This window comes from Sphaerodactylus townsendi, linkage group LG15, assembly GCF_021028975.2.
Source record: "Sphaerodactylus townsendi isolate TG3544 linkage group LG15, MPM_Stown_v2.3, whole genome shotgun sequence".
NCBI lineage: Eukaryota > Metazoa > Chordata > Lepidosauria > Squamata > Sphaerodactylidae > Sphaerodactylus > Sphaerodactylus townsendi.
In genome coordinates, this window is record NC_059439.1 from 16,328,494 (window position 1) to 16,343,952 (window position 15,459).

General features: G+C 44.8%; 1 protein-coding gene across 1 annotated transcript; it reads right to left on the reverse strand.

The window, feature by feature from the left end:
* Nucleotides 1-271: 271 nt before the first annotated feature.
* DLX3 (distal-less homeobox 3) lies at nucleotides 272-14,492 on the reverse strand. The gene is made up of 3 exons (XM_048518319.1): nucleotides 13,983-14,492; nucleotides 10,825-11,015; nucleotides 272-3,108 (listed from the first exon to the last, which is right to left on the reverse strand). The coding sequence occupies exons 1-3, from the start codon at nucleotides 14,311-14,313 to the stop codon at nucleotides 2,761-2,763; spliced, it is 870 nt and encodes a 289-aa protein (XP_048374276.1). The 5' UTR covers nucleotides 14,314-14,492; the 3' UTR covers nucleotides 272-2,760.
* Between the last annotated feature and the right edge of the window lie 967 nt (nucleotides 14,493-15,459).

The window sequence follows — 15,459 nt, forward strand, 5'->3', positions numbered from 1 at the left end:
CAGAAGTCAACTAGAGTGGCAGTTGAAGGGTTAAACCCCCTCTCCCATTGCTGCACGGCCCCAAGGCAAACTAAGGCTACACAAACCTGTATTGAACGACAGAGACAAATATCTGTCAGCTCCGAGCACGGAAAATGACAAATGTAGAATTCTGGGGAAAATACACATAAGCTGCTGAATGCCTATGCAGAGATTTGCAGCCAGAGATTTGCAAAAAAACCCACAGGGATCCAACTGCAGCATTTTGAAAGAAAAGAAAAGCACAGTCTTCCAAGATTTAAAATAGTTTTATTAACATTATACATAAAGTTTCTGGTCACTACCAAAGCAGAAAGGAAGCTGGAACACAGTTTTCATCTCAAAGAGATACTGCTCTTTCTTTTTTTTCCCCAAGTCAGTTTTTTTAAAAAAAACAAGAAAAAGAAACTTTTTTAAAACTTTGAAATAAGCTTTATACAAATCAGCCATATTTACAGTCCCTTTCTCCCTCTCCACGTATTATACAAGGCAACATAAATAGGAACCTTGACACTGTACAACACAAGAGAACGCTTATTAAAACCGCAGCTCTTTTTTTTAAAAAAACGCGCACACACCATTGTTTATTTAAAAAAATATCCAAGATGGATTTGTTCTGGTTCTTTTTTTAAAAAATAAGCTCTCTGCTTTGACAATAGCTTAAAATGACGTGAGATGAGCAACACTTAAGACAATTAGCGATTTTTCACTTTTCTTTTTTTCCAAAAAAATAACTTAAATCATCCCCCAAAGTATTTTAAATATTTTCCTAAATTTTTAAATAAACATTTGTCCCCTCTCCATCCCCTTAAAAACCCTAAATGAAGGTCAGATTGTTAAGTGGTATCAATGGACATCAGGTATACAAGGAAGAAAACATCTGGGTGGTAATGCTGATGCAGATGTGAAGGATCTCTTGTTTGGAACTGGCATAAAAGAAGATTCCCCCCCCCACTTTTACAATTTTAGAATATAAAATACAAACACCCCAGTAAAGAAAGGGAGTTTTGTTTCTAAATTTGGCCTCAGCATAAATTTGGGCTACTAATGGGATGCAAACCTAGAGTGACCTTAATAACTGAGATCAAACCCCACTCCCCATCTTTTCCCCCTCCCCGTCCAATCTCCAGCATCAGCAGGTAACAACCAAAGATCCAAACCCTTTGCCTCTTTAATCCTGTGTAAACAGGAGTGTCGGTTTACTTCAAAAAAGAGCTAAGACCAGCCGATGTTATGAAGCTCAGATTTTCTCCCCTCCCCATGACCTCACTCAGTACTAGAACGATGCTTCGACTTCTCAGTTTTCAGTATCAAAGAGTCAAGCTGGACCTGATGATCCAGGATCTGTGAATGGATCATCCATGACCAATTTTGTTAAGGTTGAAAAGAGATGTGGGGGGAATTTAGGTCAGGGCCACTGGGGGAGAAAGCATTAACCCTCCTCTGACCATATGCCTCGTGCAGATTGCTTCTCTCCTTGAGTTGCTTTTCGGCCCTCAAGGGAAGACACACAGGTACCTGCGTGTCTCTGTCCCCACGAGCCAAATCTTCGCCCTGATTCGGCTTGGACTTGTCTATCAGAACAGAACGTTCCTTTTTTTATTGGGACTTTTTAACACCAGCAGATTCACAATAGCAGACAAACTGGATCTCAGATCTCCTAAACAGACTCTCCTACCAGTAACAGGCATGAAACAGCCTGAGCTCAGAAACTATCTTCTCTTCTGTTTCCCTCATTCTACGTCACCACCAGTTCTCTAAGGCTGATTCCGCATGGGCCAAAAAATAGCGGTGTGAAAATGGTGTGAAAACCCTTTCACACTGTTTTAAACCCTTTTACACCCTTTTCACACCATTTTCACACTGCTGTTTTTGGCCCATGCAGAATCAGCCTCAGAAAACTTTTTCTGAATACATATACTCTCTGCTTCTCTGCAACATTTTGACGAACTGATTTTAGTCCTGAACACTCTTTTTTTAAAAAAAAAAAATTAAAAATACCCTGGTGGCAATGTTTTACCATCCTTTCTTAAGCACCCTTTAACATTTCTAATCGGATATTTGCGAAGGGAAACAGGAAGAGAGAGATGAACTCTTAAATCATCCCCTGTTGTGTATTTGCACGGGTGAGTAACGCAGCAAATCCTGATCGTACTACGGATGACGGCTTTTGGAGCCCTGCCAACTCTTTCACCGTCCTCGAGACGACACCTTTCTAAAAACCATTTTGCTTTGGGAAGCTTAACAAACACATTGAACAAACAAAGAGAAAGGGATGGGGGGGGGGGCGGGAACCCAGTCATACACTTCCTCTTTTTTTTTGAAAACCTGGCTTTGTGTGGTGTGAGTCTTGGCTCTTCTCCCACTGAGACAGTTGGATGTCTTCTTCATGAAGCTACCTTTGGTGGCGGAGAAGAAACGGCCCACAGATCGACCACGTAGGAAAGGTGGGGTTTGGTGGCATTGTTTGGGTAAAAACCAAATTAGTTCTTGTACAGTGCGGAGCACCAATTCTCTCCCACTTGTCCCCTTCCACCTAGTTTTTTCATCTCCCCAGCATCTTAACCCTGTCACAGTTCGCTTGTTCCTGAGATGAGATGGAATGTGTACATGTCCTACAAAACATATCAAAGCGTTTTGACTTGTTGCTGTCTGTCGGCTTCACCCTCTCTGTCTCCTTCGCTCTTTCTCCGTCATTCCTTTTTTCCTGCTCCACTGGTTTCATCCAGGAGGCGAAGAAGGTTAATACACTGCTCCAGGATTGGGCGGAGGCCCCGGAGACGGGTGATGCATCGAGCCAGAAGTGGGCGGAGCTCCTTGCTGCTGTATCTGAGGCCCGCTCAGGTTTTGATGGTGGTACCAAGAGTTATGGTCCTCCAGGTAGCTTGGGGGGGAGTTGTACAAAAGCGGCTGAGGGAGCTGGCCCCTGTTGGCCGGGTTGTTGTGGGTATTACTGTCCCAAATGGTGGGCGATGGCGGAGAATTGCAAGCCATGGAGTCACTGTTATTGGGGCTGTGTTCCAGGGGGACCTCGCCATTTTTGTACAGCTTCTTGAACTTGGATCTCCGGTTCTGGAACCAGATTTTTACCTGAAGTGAGAAAGAAAAAAGGAGAAGTGAAAATGTGGTTTCATATACGTGGGGACAGTATTGTGCACTTTTTAACGTCTTCACCTGGTACTGTAAACAGATTCAAGGGCTGGATGGACAACCTGGGCATTTTTTTCTAACAAAGGCTAATCTTTCCCTCCCTCCTGTTAGCATGGCAACATTCCCACTGCTGTTCGCTAGTGAGGTAGTTTGACTGCAGAGCTCCTCAGTCAGCTGCCAAGCCAAATACACATGAAATACCAGGGTCATAGTTTAAAGAGCCCCTTTTCCGAGACTGTTTTGCTGTGCTGGGACTGTTGTCGCCCACTTGCTAGAACCTTAGGGAAGTCTTTTTGAGGGACAGAAGGAAAGCATGAGGAATCCTGTTCTGAATGTCTCACAGACACCTGGAGTGGAGCTTTGAACTACGACTAGCAAACTGACAACTTCTGAAAGCTCCACAGAGTATATGCCACAGGTTCACAAAATTGAACCATGTTTCTGCACAGGTTTCTTCAAGATGGCACTCCAGAGATATCTTAAAACAAAGAAGAAGAAGAGTTTGGATTTATATCCCCACTTTCTCTCCTGCAGGAAACTCAAAGGGGCTGACAATCTCCTTGCCCTTCCCCCCTCACAACAAACACCCTGTGAGGTAGGTGGGGCTGAGAGAGCTCCGAAAAGCTGTGACTAGCCCAAGGTCACCCAGCTGGCGTGTGTGGGAGTGTACAGGCTAATCTGAATTCCCCAGATAAGCCTCCACAGCTCAGTCGGCAGAGCTGGGAATCAAACCCGGTTCTGCCAGATTAGATACATGAGCTTTTAACCTCCTACGCCACTGCTGCTCCAATTCCAAGACATGGTGGTCTTGGAATTTGGGTTTAATGTGAACCTAAATTTATTCAACTGTGACCCGGGTGGCACCAGGCTCCTCAAATCTCAGAAGCGAAGAAGGATTCGGCCATGTTTGTATTAGGATGGGCAACTTCTAAGGAACCCAGAGCCATGATGAAGAGGCAATGGCAAATTACCTCCCACCTTGAAAATTGGGTCCCCATAAATCAGCTGTGAGTTGACAGCAAAAAAAAAAAGTATTGGCTCCATTTTTGACTTTGGTTTTCAGTACTGACACTTGTGGGGAAAAAATATCCTTGTCACTGATCTTATAGTGAATTTGTTTCTCGCGGTGTGTATATTATAACTGGTGTTAGAAACTGGAATTCGGGGTGTGTTAACACCTCTTTTAAAAGAAATAAATCACCATAGAGAGGAAGAATCCCTCTCTCTGTGGTGGGCACAGATGCCTAAGGAAATAGGGTGGGGGAAACTGGGCTTTGCTTTGATATTCTTTGCAGAGAGAAAGTCCTTTGCAGAGAGAAAGTCCTTTGCAGAGAGAAAGTATGAAGTTTGGCTGGGAAGGAGTGGATAATATGGGCTTGCCTCTAAAACATTCGCAGCAGCAAACACAGGCAGGTGGAGCAAGAGGCTGTTTCCATTTTCAGAAAGAAATGCGTCCATCCTTTCCTCCTTGACAGCGTCCTCTTTCCGTCGCGAAGTGTCAACGGGAAAGGGAAAGCCTCGCCAGTTTCATTTCTGTCTGTCAGCTGTCAAAAGCTCAGGAACCAGTCAGGCAACAGGGCGGAAAAGCCGCGTTTTCAAAAGACGCCTCGGCTGGCTTCAGAGATCCCCCACACTGAAGAGACACAATATGCCTTCTTTCCCCTCCAAAAATACAAGCGCCACGTTGGCCGATTTGCTGGACCGGGCAAGGTTCCCTAGTCCGGTTTCAAAAGGGATAAGAAGCCTTTGCAACAAAACCTCGCAGACGTTTTACAAGCTTTCAGATGCGACTGCCAAGAGCATCAGGGTTGGGACCGCGGTGTTGAAATGTAGGGTGGGGCCGGGAGTGTGGCCCCAGTAGGCTGGAAACCCTTTTTTTTTGATAGCGCTTCTGGGGCATGACACCATTTGTGCCCCACTTCGCAAGAGCGGCGCAGGAAGGATGAAAGATAGTGGGTGGCAGGCGGGGAAGGAAGGCGCTTAGGAGGGAGAAACTGCTTGTGGCCAAAACAAGGAAGAGGGAGAGGGAAGGAGTAGGTTAAACCCTGTGGGGTGAGTTGTGAAAGAGCCCCGTGGTGGGGCTGGGCACTAGATCTCCCCACCACCACCACCACCACCACCAACACCAGCAGTGGTGACTCGTGCTGTGAACGATGGCAACTGGCCACTCCGAACCAATTAGTTCTCCAGTCTCACGAACTGTAGCCTTAAGAACATGTTGCCTGGTAGTTATTTAAATATTGAAATGACGGATTGTGAAGACACAAAAGGACTGAACAAATTGGGCAAAGTCAGCCAAAGTTCTCACCGAGCACTTAACTTCAGGTTGTTCCTCACAGGAAAGGATGCGAGGAAGTTGCATATTATGTTAGCGGCCTAGGTATGGTTTATCAGCCCAGTACTGATGAGCGAGCATGCCCGGGACAGAGGTGGACGTGGTTCAGCTCTGGTGGGAACCAATGAGTGTGAAAGCCAGCGTGGTGTAGTAGTTCAGAGCAGGTGGATTCTAATCTGGAGAACTGGGTTTGATTCCCCACTCCTCCACACAAGTGGCAGAGGGTTATCTGGTAAACCAGATGTGTTTCTGCACTCCTACGTTCCTGTGGGGTGACCTTGGGCTAGTCACAGTTCTTCAGAGCTCTCTCAGCTCCATCTAGCTCACAAGGTGGTTGTTGTGGGGAGAGGAGGGGAAAGGAGCTTGTAAGCCACCTTGAGTCTCCTTACAGGAGGGAAAAGTGGGGTATAAATCTTCTTCTTCTTCTTTTGGAAAACGTTGCTGAAATGCCAAGAACGGTGCCAGAGTGCTAAACTGGATTGGGCCCTAAATGTATCCCAGGATAGGGAACTGTACTAGAAGAATGATGTTGTTCATCTACAGGGTCCCAAAATCAAATGTATAAACTGCGATAAAGGTATCCAAAGAACTCAGTCCCACTAAGATTAAAGGAATAGCTCCCCCTCATGTCCAATGAAAAAGCACATCGTTTTTTTCAGTCAGCGTGTCCAAAATATCCCAGAGTTCATGAGACTCTTTCTGTGTTGTGCAGTTCAACGGTTTAAGGAACAAATTTTCTCATCGCCAAGACACTACCCAAAATGGCTTGCCACCCAAAACATGTACACACATCTGTGCAGAAAGATGACTCACCCCTGTCAATTATAAACACTTTGCAAAAAGTCCAGATATTCTTAACTCATCAATCTGTACAACCAGAGAAAAAACATGTTTGAAGACCGCAAAAAGTCTTTGCTCTATCAAGGTGTTGAAGAGAGATCTAACAAGGTGAACAAGAATCTCACTGGGTAGGTGACTGGGTAGCTGCCTACATTACCCTACAAATCCTTGTGAGAAGATACAGTGGAAAATCAGAAAAGAACCCGAAAAAGGAAGAGCCCAGATGACTAAGGCAAGTGACCCAAACATTGCCCTACTGAATTAGGCCAAAATCCCTCCTGGGTCACATGCTATCCGATCTGACCCGGGAGGGAAATTCCTTTCTGATAATCACGGGGGACTCGATGGTGGCATGAGCCAAAATCACCCAACAGAGCAAAGCGTTCCAGATGACTCACGTGAGTGAGCCAAGTATTTACACTGCTGTAAGAAAATCACTCCTAGGTCACTAACCAATCTGACCTGAGGGGAAAATTCCTTCCTGGTCACAGCATCCACATAAACACAAACCTTTCCACCCATTCGTCCCAGGGACATTTTACTGGCTGCAATTTTCAGCCCTCTTAGGTGGCCACCGCAACGCTGCCACAACGCTCCTGGCTTTCCAGAACCCCAAAGCACGCAAGCCTCCCTGCTTTATTTAGATCAAGGCAATTACAAAGGCCGGCTTGTAAAAAAGGCCTTCTCATCTCTGTCCATCAGTGCCTTTGGTCAGCATCGCATTCCTAAAATCTTTGACCCTCCCTGTTGACCTCCTTAAGGCCTGGGTAAGGAAACAAACACGCAGGCCACAGATTTGAATTTTGATCCACGTAGGTGGGACCAGAATCCAGGCCAGAACAGATACAGGGAAAGAAAATATAAAATAAATAGCATCCCTCGTGTTTACCAGCTAGAAGTCAAAATCTAGATTCTCCCAATTCAGTCCCCCGCCCCCCAGTGTGTGTATGTGTATGTGTGTGTGTATGTGTGTGTGTGTGTGTGTAAATATAATTTAATTTGACAAATTAATACAAACCAACATTTTCTTCATAAAAGAAACCGTGTTTAATATTAACGCGCCAAATTTGCTCTGGAAGTTTGAGGGACTATGTCCATACTGTGCTATAAGAACTATAAGAGAATTCTTCCTCTTGTTTTCTGTGACCTATTTTGAGCAATATCTGTGTGGTATTAGAATGTATATTTTGGGGAACTTAGAGAATCGTTATGATTATAATCCATTGTTTGCTTATTTAACAGGCATGAGATTTTTTTCTTGTTGATGATTACAGGACCATGTTGATATTTCTTCGAGATCTGGATTTTGCATATATTTATGTTTCTCTTTTTAAAAAAATACAAATGAGAAAAGAACATTAGAGGGACTTGTGATTTTTTAAATCTGATTTAATTCTTTTTTTAAAAAAAACAACTAAAATCCAATTTCTAAATGTAAAAGAAGCTTCAATTCCGACTGAAGCCCAAATTTATCCTTTGCAACTCGCTTAGGGAAAGGGTGTTTATACAAATGGAGAAGTTTTGCTACACTGATTATTATGATTTTTTTTTTACCCAATATTGGTGATTTCTGCCCTGGGAACTCTGGGAAAAAATTGGCTTGTGACAAAATATGGTGAATTGGGAAAAGAATTGTGAGATTTGCTCTGAATTGTGAATTGAGAATCAAAATATACTTTTTTTTCATAAGGCAAAATCATGGTGAATGGCAATGTTTTTTTAAAAAAAAATGTTCCAGTTTGTATGGTAACTCTTTACCCTAGCCCCCAATGTTTTTACAGAGGGTGGGAGACAGTGGCTGTTTCACAATGAAGAAAAAGAACTGTACAGATGCCCTCAAAGTATGTCGTTCTTTTGTCTCACTGCATAAGAAAAATATCCCAAGATTTGTTGAGTTCAAAGAAATTCTTCCCAGCCTCTCTGCATCTCAACTCTTCCATCTCCATTTGCTATATTCCTCCACACACCTGAATATAGATGCCTTATATCCTTTTTCTTCAGTTATCTATGCTTCAGATGATTTTCAGAGCTGACTCTTCCGCAGGAAAGAACTTGACTGAATTTCCCAGAGTTTTATGTGAGGGGTCTGATGGACCCTCTCTCTGAAGAATAAATTTGATCAGGAAATTTGTAATGGGTCTTTCACTTTTATATGTATAAAAAAAAGAACCCATGGGAAGTGCCTCTGGTCTGGACCAAAGCCACACCACTAAAGAAGGGAGGTAGTTAATCCTAACACCATTTCCACAACTTTAACTATCATCTTCCTAGAGATGCAGGGAGGGGATATGTGTTTGTCGCCTTAGCCACGGGGAGCAGCTGAAATGGGGAGCCGTTCCTGTCAGAGAAACAGCGTGAGGAAACGATCCACCTCCGCATGGTGGCCCCAATCCAGAGATGAAATCTCAGGCGATGTGATCACAGCCCTCCCACGTATTGTGTTGCCTGGTCCTCAGGAAAAGCCGGACAAGATGGCCTTCGTCAGCCTTCTGGCCCGACCGGTCTCTGAGTGCACAATTTCTACACTGTCATAATGCGTTTCTGAGGAGACATTTTCTTCATCTCCAAAGTCAACGAGCCGCTGAGCACGGATTGGACAGAAAGTTCCGCTGGCACACTCGATGAGAGACCAGCTTCCCAGAAAATGTGTTTTGTGTTTCTAGAGGATTAGAGAAATCGGTTTAGACTGCCTTTGGGGAACAACTGGAACCGAATCTTGTGGTGCTAGTTTTGGATTTGCAGACAGTAGCTACTTGGGGAGAAAAGAGTGGCACGCAGGTCGAAGCCTTCCTTGAAGAGAAACCACCGAAACCTTGCCTCTGAACTACAGAGAGCTGAGCAAATGAGCCTGCAGAAGGTCAGGCTAGAATGGAAAATACTTTGCACATGCTCAGAGACAGCCTCTTACCTATCATAGGTGCTCGGACCTGAGAACTGGGCTCTGGTGGACCTGAGCGCCAATGAAGCTCTATCCATCAATGGCTAGCCAGAATGGTCTTGATTAAATCCTGGCACCTGTGCTTCTCCTGACTTCATTTCCCTAAACTTGTTCAGCACCATACTTTGCTTATGCTCCTTCCTTCCTGGCCGGTTGTTTGTGTTCAAAGGCATCACAGGTCTATCTAGCCCAGCCTCCTTCAAAGAGCCAAACAACACAGAGAAGGCTTCAGAAAAAGATCAAACTCCCGGAGGTGTGGGTTGGTTTCCTATCACACCTAAGAAATGGCCTACTCCCTCTTTCCCAAGGCAACCTCCAAACCACTCACCAGCTCATCTACAAGCTCAAGGAAGGCTCTCCCTCCCTCCCTCCCTCCCAACTTCCTTCTTGCTTGATTCAGAAGGTACAAGGAGAAGCTGGAGGATCATATATGTTGCACAGCCTCGCCCACATGTTTTCTGGTGCCGTTCCCCTCTCCTCTCAAGCCAGTCAGCACCTCTATCTAGATCTCTGAACCTCAGCCAAGTCTTGAGTCTGCTGGTGGCAGACGGGGAAACAGGGGGAGAGATCTGAGCCCTCATCTCTGTTCTTTGCCCCACATTTCTGACCACTGAAGTGCATATTGCAGAGAACACTCACGATTGAATCAGGACGGTTACTACCGTCAGAGGACATGCCACCTGACTTTTTATGGCAACATAAAAACTGTCCAGGGTTCTATTTTCAGACCTCCCACCCCAAACCTTTGCCGTGAGGTCATGGAATGTGCGCAAACATTCCATTGGGGGAGGCTGAGAGAGGTCAGACCTGTGTGCAAAGCGCCATCATGATGCTCCTGTCTTAGGGCAACCCTGTAGGTTTTTCAAGGCAAGAGATGGGCAGAGAAGATGGGCCATTGCTTTCCTCTGCATAGCGACCCTGGTATTCTTTGGCGGTCTCCTAACCAAGTCCTAGCTGGGGCCGACCTTGCTTATCTTCCGAGATCTAACAAGATCAGGCTAGCCAGGTGGATAACTGGCACAACTACCAAATGACAGATGTACAAGACTGGTGTGAACGGGGGTCAAATTAAAATTGAAATTAGGAATGGGAGGAGTGAGGCAGACAAAGGGCAGAAGGTACGGGGAGACCAAAGATGGGGGAAGAAAAAATCTGCACACAGAGATCAGATTGAGGTGAGGGTACAGAAAAAATTACAGAGGGAGCTGGACTGCAGATATTGGTTCAAAATACCAACTCAGATTTTTTTAGCTGCAGGCTTTTAATTTTGTATTAATTGACCTGGTCTCTGGGGCCAAAAAGTTAACAAACTCACAGAGAGGCTTTTCTTGACAGCAAGTAAACTAAGGACCCCAAATCATTTATTTTGATTTGATTTGGCCCCTGCCTGCTTGCAAAAAGTACCGTCCTTTCCCTTCTAAGCCCATTCAAACTCAGCAACGACCCCAAATTGTGTTGGGCTTGCGTCATCTCGTTGTCCCCTAAACAGAGGCAGAAAGACAAAATAGAAGCTTGCGTTTTGTTTTGCATCTGGAGTTTTTACCTGTGTTTGCGTGAGTCCAAGCTGTGCAGCCAACTCTGCCCTCTCTGGTAACGCCAGATACTGCGCCTTCTGGAATCTCCTTTGCAAAGCGGCCAGCTGATAGCTGGAATAAATCGTGCGTGGCTTTCGGATTTTTTTGGGTTTCCCGTTTACCATTCGTACTTCTGGTTCTGGTTCTTCTTTCACTGAAACTGGGGAAGTGAGTGGGAGAAAGAAAGAAAGAAAGAAAGAAAGAAAGAAAGAAAGAAAGAAAGAAAGAAAGAAAGAAAGAAAGAAAGAAAGAAAGAAAGAAAGAAAGAAATCCTGTTAGACTCAATCATCTTTGCAAATCACTTTTTTAAAAAAGGAACGGGTGAAGATTCTCTAAACTGCTTGCTTTTATGCAGCCTTCCATAAAATTCGGAAGGTGCAAATATATTTTAGCAGACGAATTCAAATCCCCAGCCCTTTGGAGAGGAGAATGAATGAAATCTTGGGATCAAGAAACATCCCGTGACCTTGTTTATTTCATTCTGTTTACAGGTGAACCAGACCTTTGAGATAGGCAGTTTCCCGTAATTCCAGAATGGCTACTGATCTCTTGTTACAACCTTTTTTTCTCTCTTGCTGTGTTGAATGCAAACACATGAGGGCCCAAAACTCCCAACCCCCAAACTCCTGCTCTCTGAGAAGTAATTTAATGGCACCCTACAACCAGGAACACCAAAGTTATCCAGTTGACTTAGCAGCTTTCTCTGTTCTGCTCTCCGGATCTCTCCTACTACACAAGCAGTTTGCAAAGCGCTCTAGCCAGACAGCTGCCTCTACTTCATAGTCCTCTGAAAATGTTTCCTGTGAAATCATCTTCTTTTAGGACCAGATTGGTTGGGGCCAACTGAGATAACCAGAGGCCAGTGGGTCATTGTGTGCTTTTGGATGTATTTGCTTGACCAATTCATTCAACTCTTTGGATCTCAAATTCTGGAGATTGTTATAATCAATTGTTATTCCTAAGAAAGACGCAGTATCAGAACTGCCTAAGAATATAAAAAGCAAAGACGCCCCCAGCCCGGGATTCAAGGATTTCATTACATTCTGCTTAAAGGAAAACTACAGAAGCAGATTTTGATAAAGAAAATATTCAAATCCTTGAAGAATCCACCTTCCCCATCGTTTATCACTTTTTTGTTCTCTCTCTCTCTCTCTCTCTCTCTCTCTCTCTCTCTCTCCCCCTCTCCCCTTGGTATTTTTCTGGTCTTTTGATTTTTCCTTTGACTCGACTGTTGTCCTGTTTTCACACACCCCGAAGTGCCCTTTTCGTCCCATTACACATTCTCTATATCAAAAAGTAATATTTTTAACATGTACAAGTCTCGATTCGCCTCAGAAATATGTGACTTCGGCCTAGCTGGTTTTGATCCATCTCAGACCTCGTGGCTCACCAGCTCAACTGTCCCATTCCAGTTTGACATGGCTTGTAGTTTTTTTTTTTATATAACTGTCTCTTTATCTGTCTTTCTTAGATCCCTGATGTATTTATTTTCTTCTCTGGGCAGGAAGTATTGTCCGGTTACGCGGGGACAGTCGGAACCGCACAACCCCCATGTTCCCTTCCTGAAATATTTGTGGGGAGTGAGGGCGTGAATTCTAGGCCGTGAATGTCCAGCCAGCATCTTTGGTCTGTTAACCTATAAAATCTGCAGTTTTGTTTGCAGATAGAAACTTTTGTCGCCTTTACAGCCTTGTCCCGAACCCATTTTCTTGGAATCAAGCTGTGCTGGTTTCAAGCGGAGTCTGTCCCCTCTCAGTGGCTGGTTTTGCCTCATATATACTCAGAGAGCAACCCGCCTCATATATACTCAAAGAGAGCAACCCGCACTGCCTTCCAACTAAACAGTGCTGGATGTAGTTTCTTTTTCCATCTTTTGAGTTTAAAGTGTTCCCTGTCCTATTTTTTTTTCACTGACACAACCCAAACCAAACACTCCCCTGTCTCACAGCGTTGGATTTTTAACGTCTCTAGACTTCGAGAAGAAAACGGCAATTTGTGCCGTCTGTTTGCATGAGTGGGAGAGAGAAAAAGCCACTCGCGGATAATAAATATTTGGAAACTTTGCAAAAGGCTGAACAAAGCGGACACTTCATTTTTGAAGGGGGAGGGAACAGGCTGCTTTTGCCCTCAAATTAAAAAAAACCCTCACAGAATTAGCCTTGAGGTTTCTCACAAAGAGACATCCAATCCTCATTTAAGCGAAAGAAGAAATTCTAGGCATCCGTACAACAGTTGACTGGTGCACAATCCGAGGCACAAACACACAAACAAGTTGGCGATCATTCCTAAACTGGACGGGGGTTTCCTCTCACGGTAATCTTACAAAACTCTATCCCCTCTGAACGATTTCTTTTCAAAGTAATCTTCTTTGGTGTTTACTAAAGAATGACAATGTTGACAGGGGGGGAAAGGTAGTTCCGATTCCTTTTCTCCTCTTGCTCAAGAACGAAAACCAATGGGCTTATAATTTAACCTGCACTTTACACCTTAACCAAGAACTAAACATTGTATAACTCCGAATTCTCAATTGACAGACATGGCCATCCCCGTCAGACTCTATACACCGACAAATTCTGTGGGTTGTTTACAGAAATGCTAGAATTTAGGTGGGGGGCAAGGGAATAATGCTGAATGATAGATTTTCTTAGTCGCATTTTGGTGTTTTTGTTCTTGATTTACGGCTGGGGGTGGCTTGGATCCCAAATTGGATCCCAATTTGACAATTCCTCATTACTGAAGGAGAATGCCGTTTGGTGTGAAAAGTGATTTGAAAATCGCACGAGTGTACAAATTCAGGGCACAGAGCTTGGGGGACAGAGAGCTAATTCCTTTCAGGAGGTTCATGGTTAGGATCCAAGCAGGGTTCTGGGTGCTTTCTGGGGCATTTGAGCCAAAGGGGACTTTCCAATTCAACAGTTTTCTGGAAAGTGGCACAGGTGTTCTTCAACTACAATAGGACACCCTCTCTCCATACTCGCCTCCAACAGAAGAAGGTGGTGGTGGGGGGGGGGGGACGGTTCTGCAATGCAGGAGTTTCTCAAGGCCTGTAAAAAACACCACTCGATTCATTCCGACTCAGACTCACATCCTGGAGTCCCCGCTTGCAAAGTATACAAAGCGTTCTTACCTGCTTCTTGGCTGGGCAGCTGCTGGTCCCGGAAAGATCCATACTGTCTGTAAGAAGTGCTGTAGGGGTAGTCAGACTTTGGGGAGTAAGTCCCAGCCCCCCCTAATCCGTTCAGGTTAAATTGGGGATGGTACGCATAATGATTCATCGGTTGGGTGTAAGGTTGGCTGGGGTAATACTCGTGTTGGTTATGCGGGGTGCTGTAGTACCCGAGGTCCGTGATGGACGATTCAGGGAGCGTGGGGGAGTCTTTGGTGGCCACATGGCAACTCAGGGAGCTGGAGATGTCTGTCAAGATGCTAGTGATCTTCTTGTCAAAGGATCCACTCATGATGAGAAGGGTCCCACCAATGGAAGATCCGCCAGTCCAGCAATGAAACTAAGCACAGTCGGCAAGGTGGCTTCTGACTTTGGGCAAGTACTGTTCTCCTCCTCCTCCTCCTTCTCCTCCTCCTCCTCCTCCTGAGTAGGCTTACTCAGTCATTGCTCCAGTAATAGCTGTTGCTCCTGTCCTCCTCCAGGGAAAATGTGTAAGAAATCTAACCCAGCCAGCTTGCTTAAACCCTTTAATTAGAGAGTAGGGAAGGGTGGATGCTACATTCCGATTGGCTCCAGAAATATTGCCTTGAAGGCAAAACAGACTTCTCCCCCCCCTCCCTCTCTCTGTCTCTCCTTCTATCTCTCTGTACTTTTTTTTTAAAAAGCCACAAAACCCTAAAGAGCAGATGAGAAAATAAATGTACCCCTTCACTCACTCGCGCTCTCTTACATGCACACACCAAACAGGCAGAAATCTCCTCTTGAGAAATCTCTGGAGGGAAAAATATGATGCATGAAAAGATGTTTCTAGCTTTTCTCCCTTCCTGATTGGAAAGGAAACTAACTGGATTCTAAGAAACAGCATAAGTTGGGGGGGGGAGGGGTAACATCTGTGGGCTCGGCAAAATATGGGAGACATATAGGCTGCTGTAGATACGTCCAAAGGACACGTTCTGCTCGCTCCCCTATGCTTTGGCGAGCTTTGGTGTTGGGACCCATAGAGACTGGGGTTTGCTCTGTCTTGAGCCGTGGTGGCAAACCTTTGGCACTCCAGATGTTATGGACTACAATTCCGATCAGCCCCTGCCAGCATGGCCAATTGGCAGGGGCTGATGGGAATTGTAGTCCATAACATCTGGAGTGCCAAAGGTTCACCACCACTGGCCTAGAGTAAACTTGGTCCACTTGAGTGGGTAGTTTGTTGGTGGTCGAATGGCAAGAAGGCATTGGGGGGGTTTCAAACCCTAGCTTTTTAAATCGCTGGTTTTTATCTCAGACAGTGTGTTGTTCTTTTGTCAGGTACTTAGGAATTTATTGGCGTTCTCATTCTGATGATGCCGTTTTATTATTATTCATTCATTTATTAAGGGTGTTTTTTTTAACGTACCCTTTCCCAAGAAGTTTTCAGTTGGCATCTTGCTGCCTGTCTTCTGTTTGA

Excerpts from the sequence above, each read along its gene's own strand:
- DLX3 (XM_048518319.1), bottom strand. The coding sequence starts at position 14,313 with ATGAGTGGATCCTTTGACAAGAAGATCACTAGCATCTTGACAGACATC. Across the intron at positions 11,016-13,982 it reads GCTGCCCAGCCAAGAAGCAG|TTTCAGTGAAAGAAGAACCA; the intron begins GTAAGAACGCTT and ends TCACTTCCCCAG. Across the intron at positions 3,109-10,824 it reads TTGGACTCACGCAAACACAG|GTAAAAATCTGGTTCCAGAA; the intron begins GTAAAAACTCCA and ends TTCTCACTTCAG.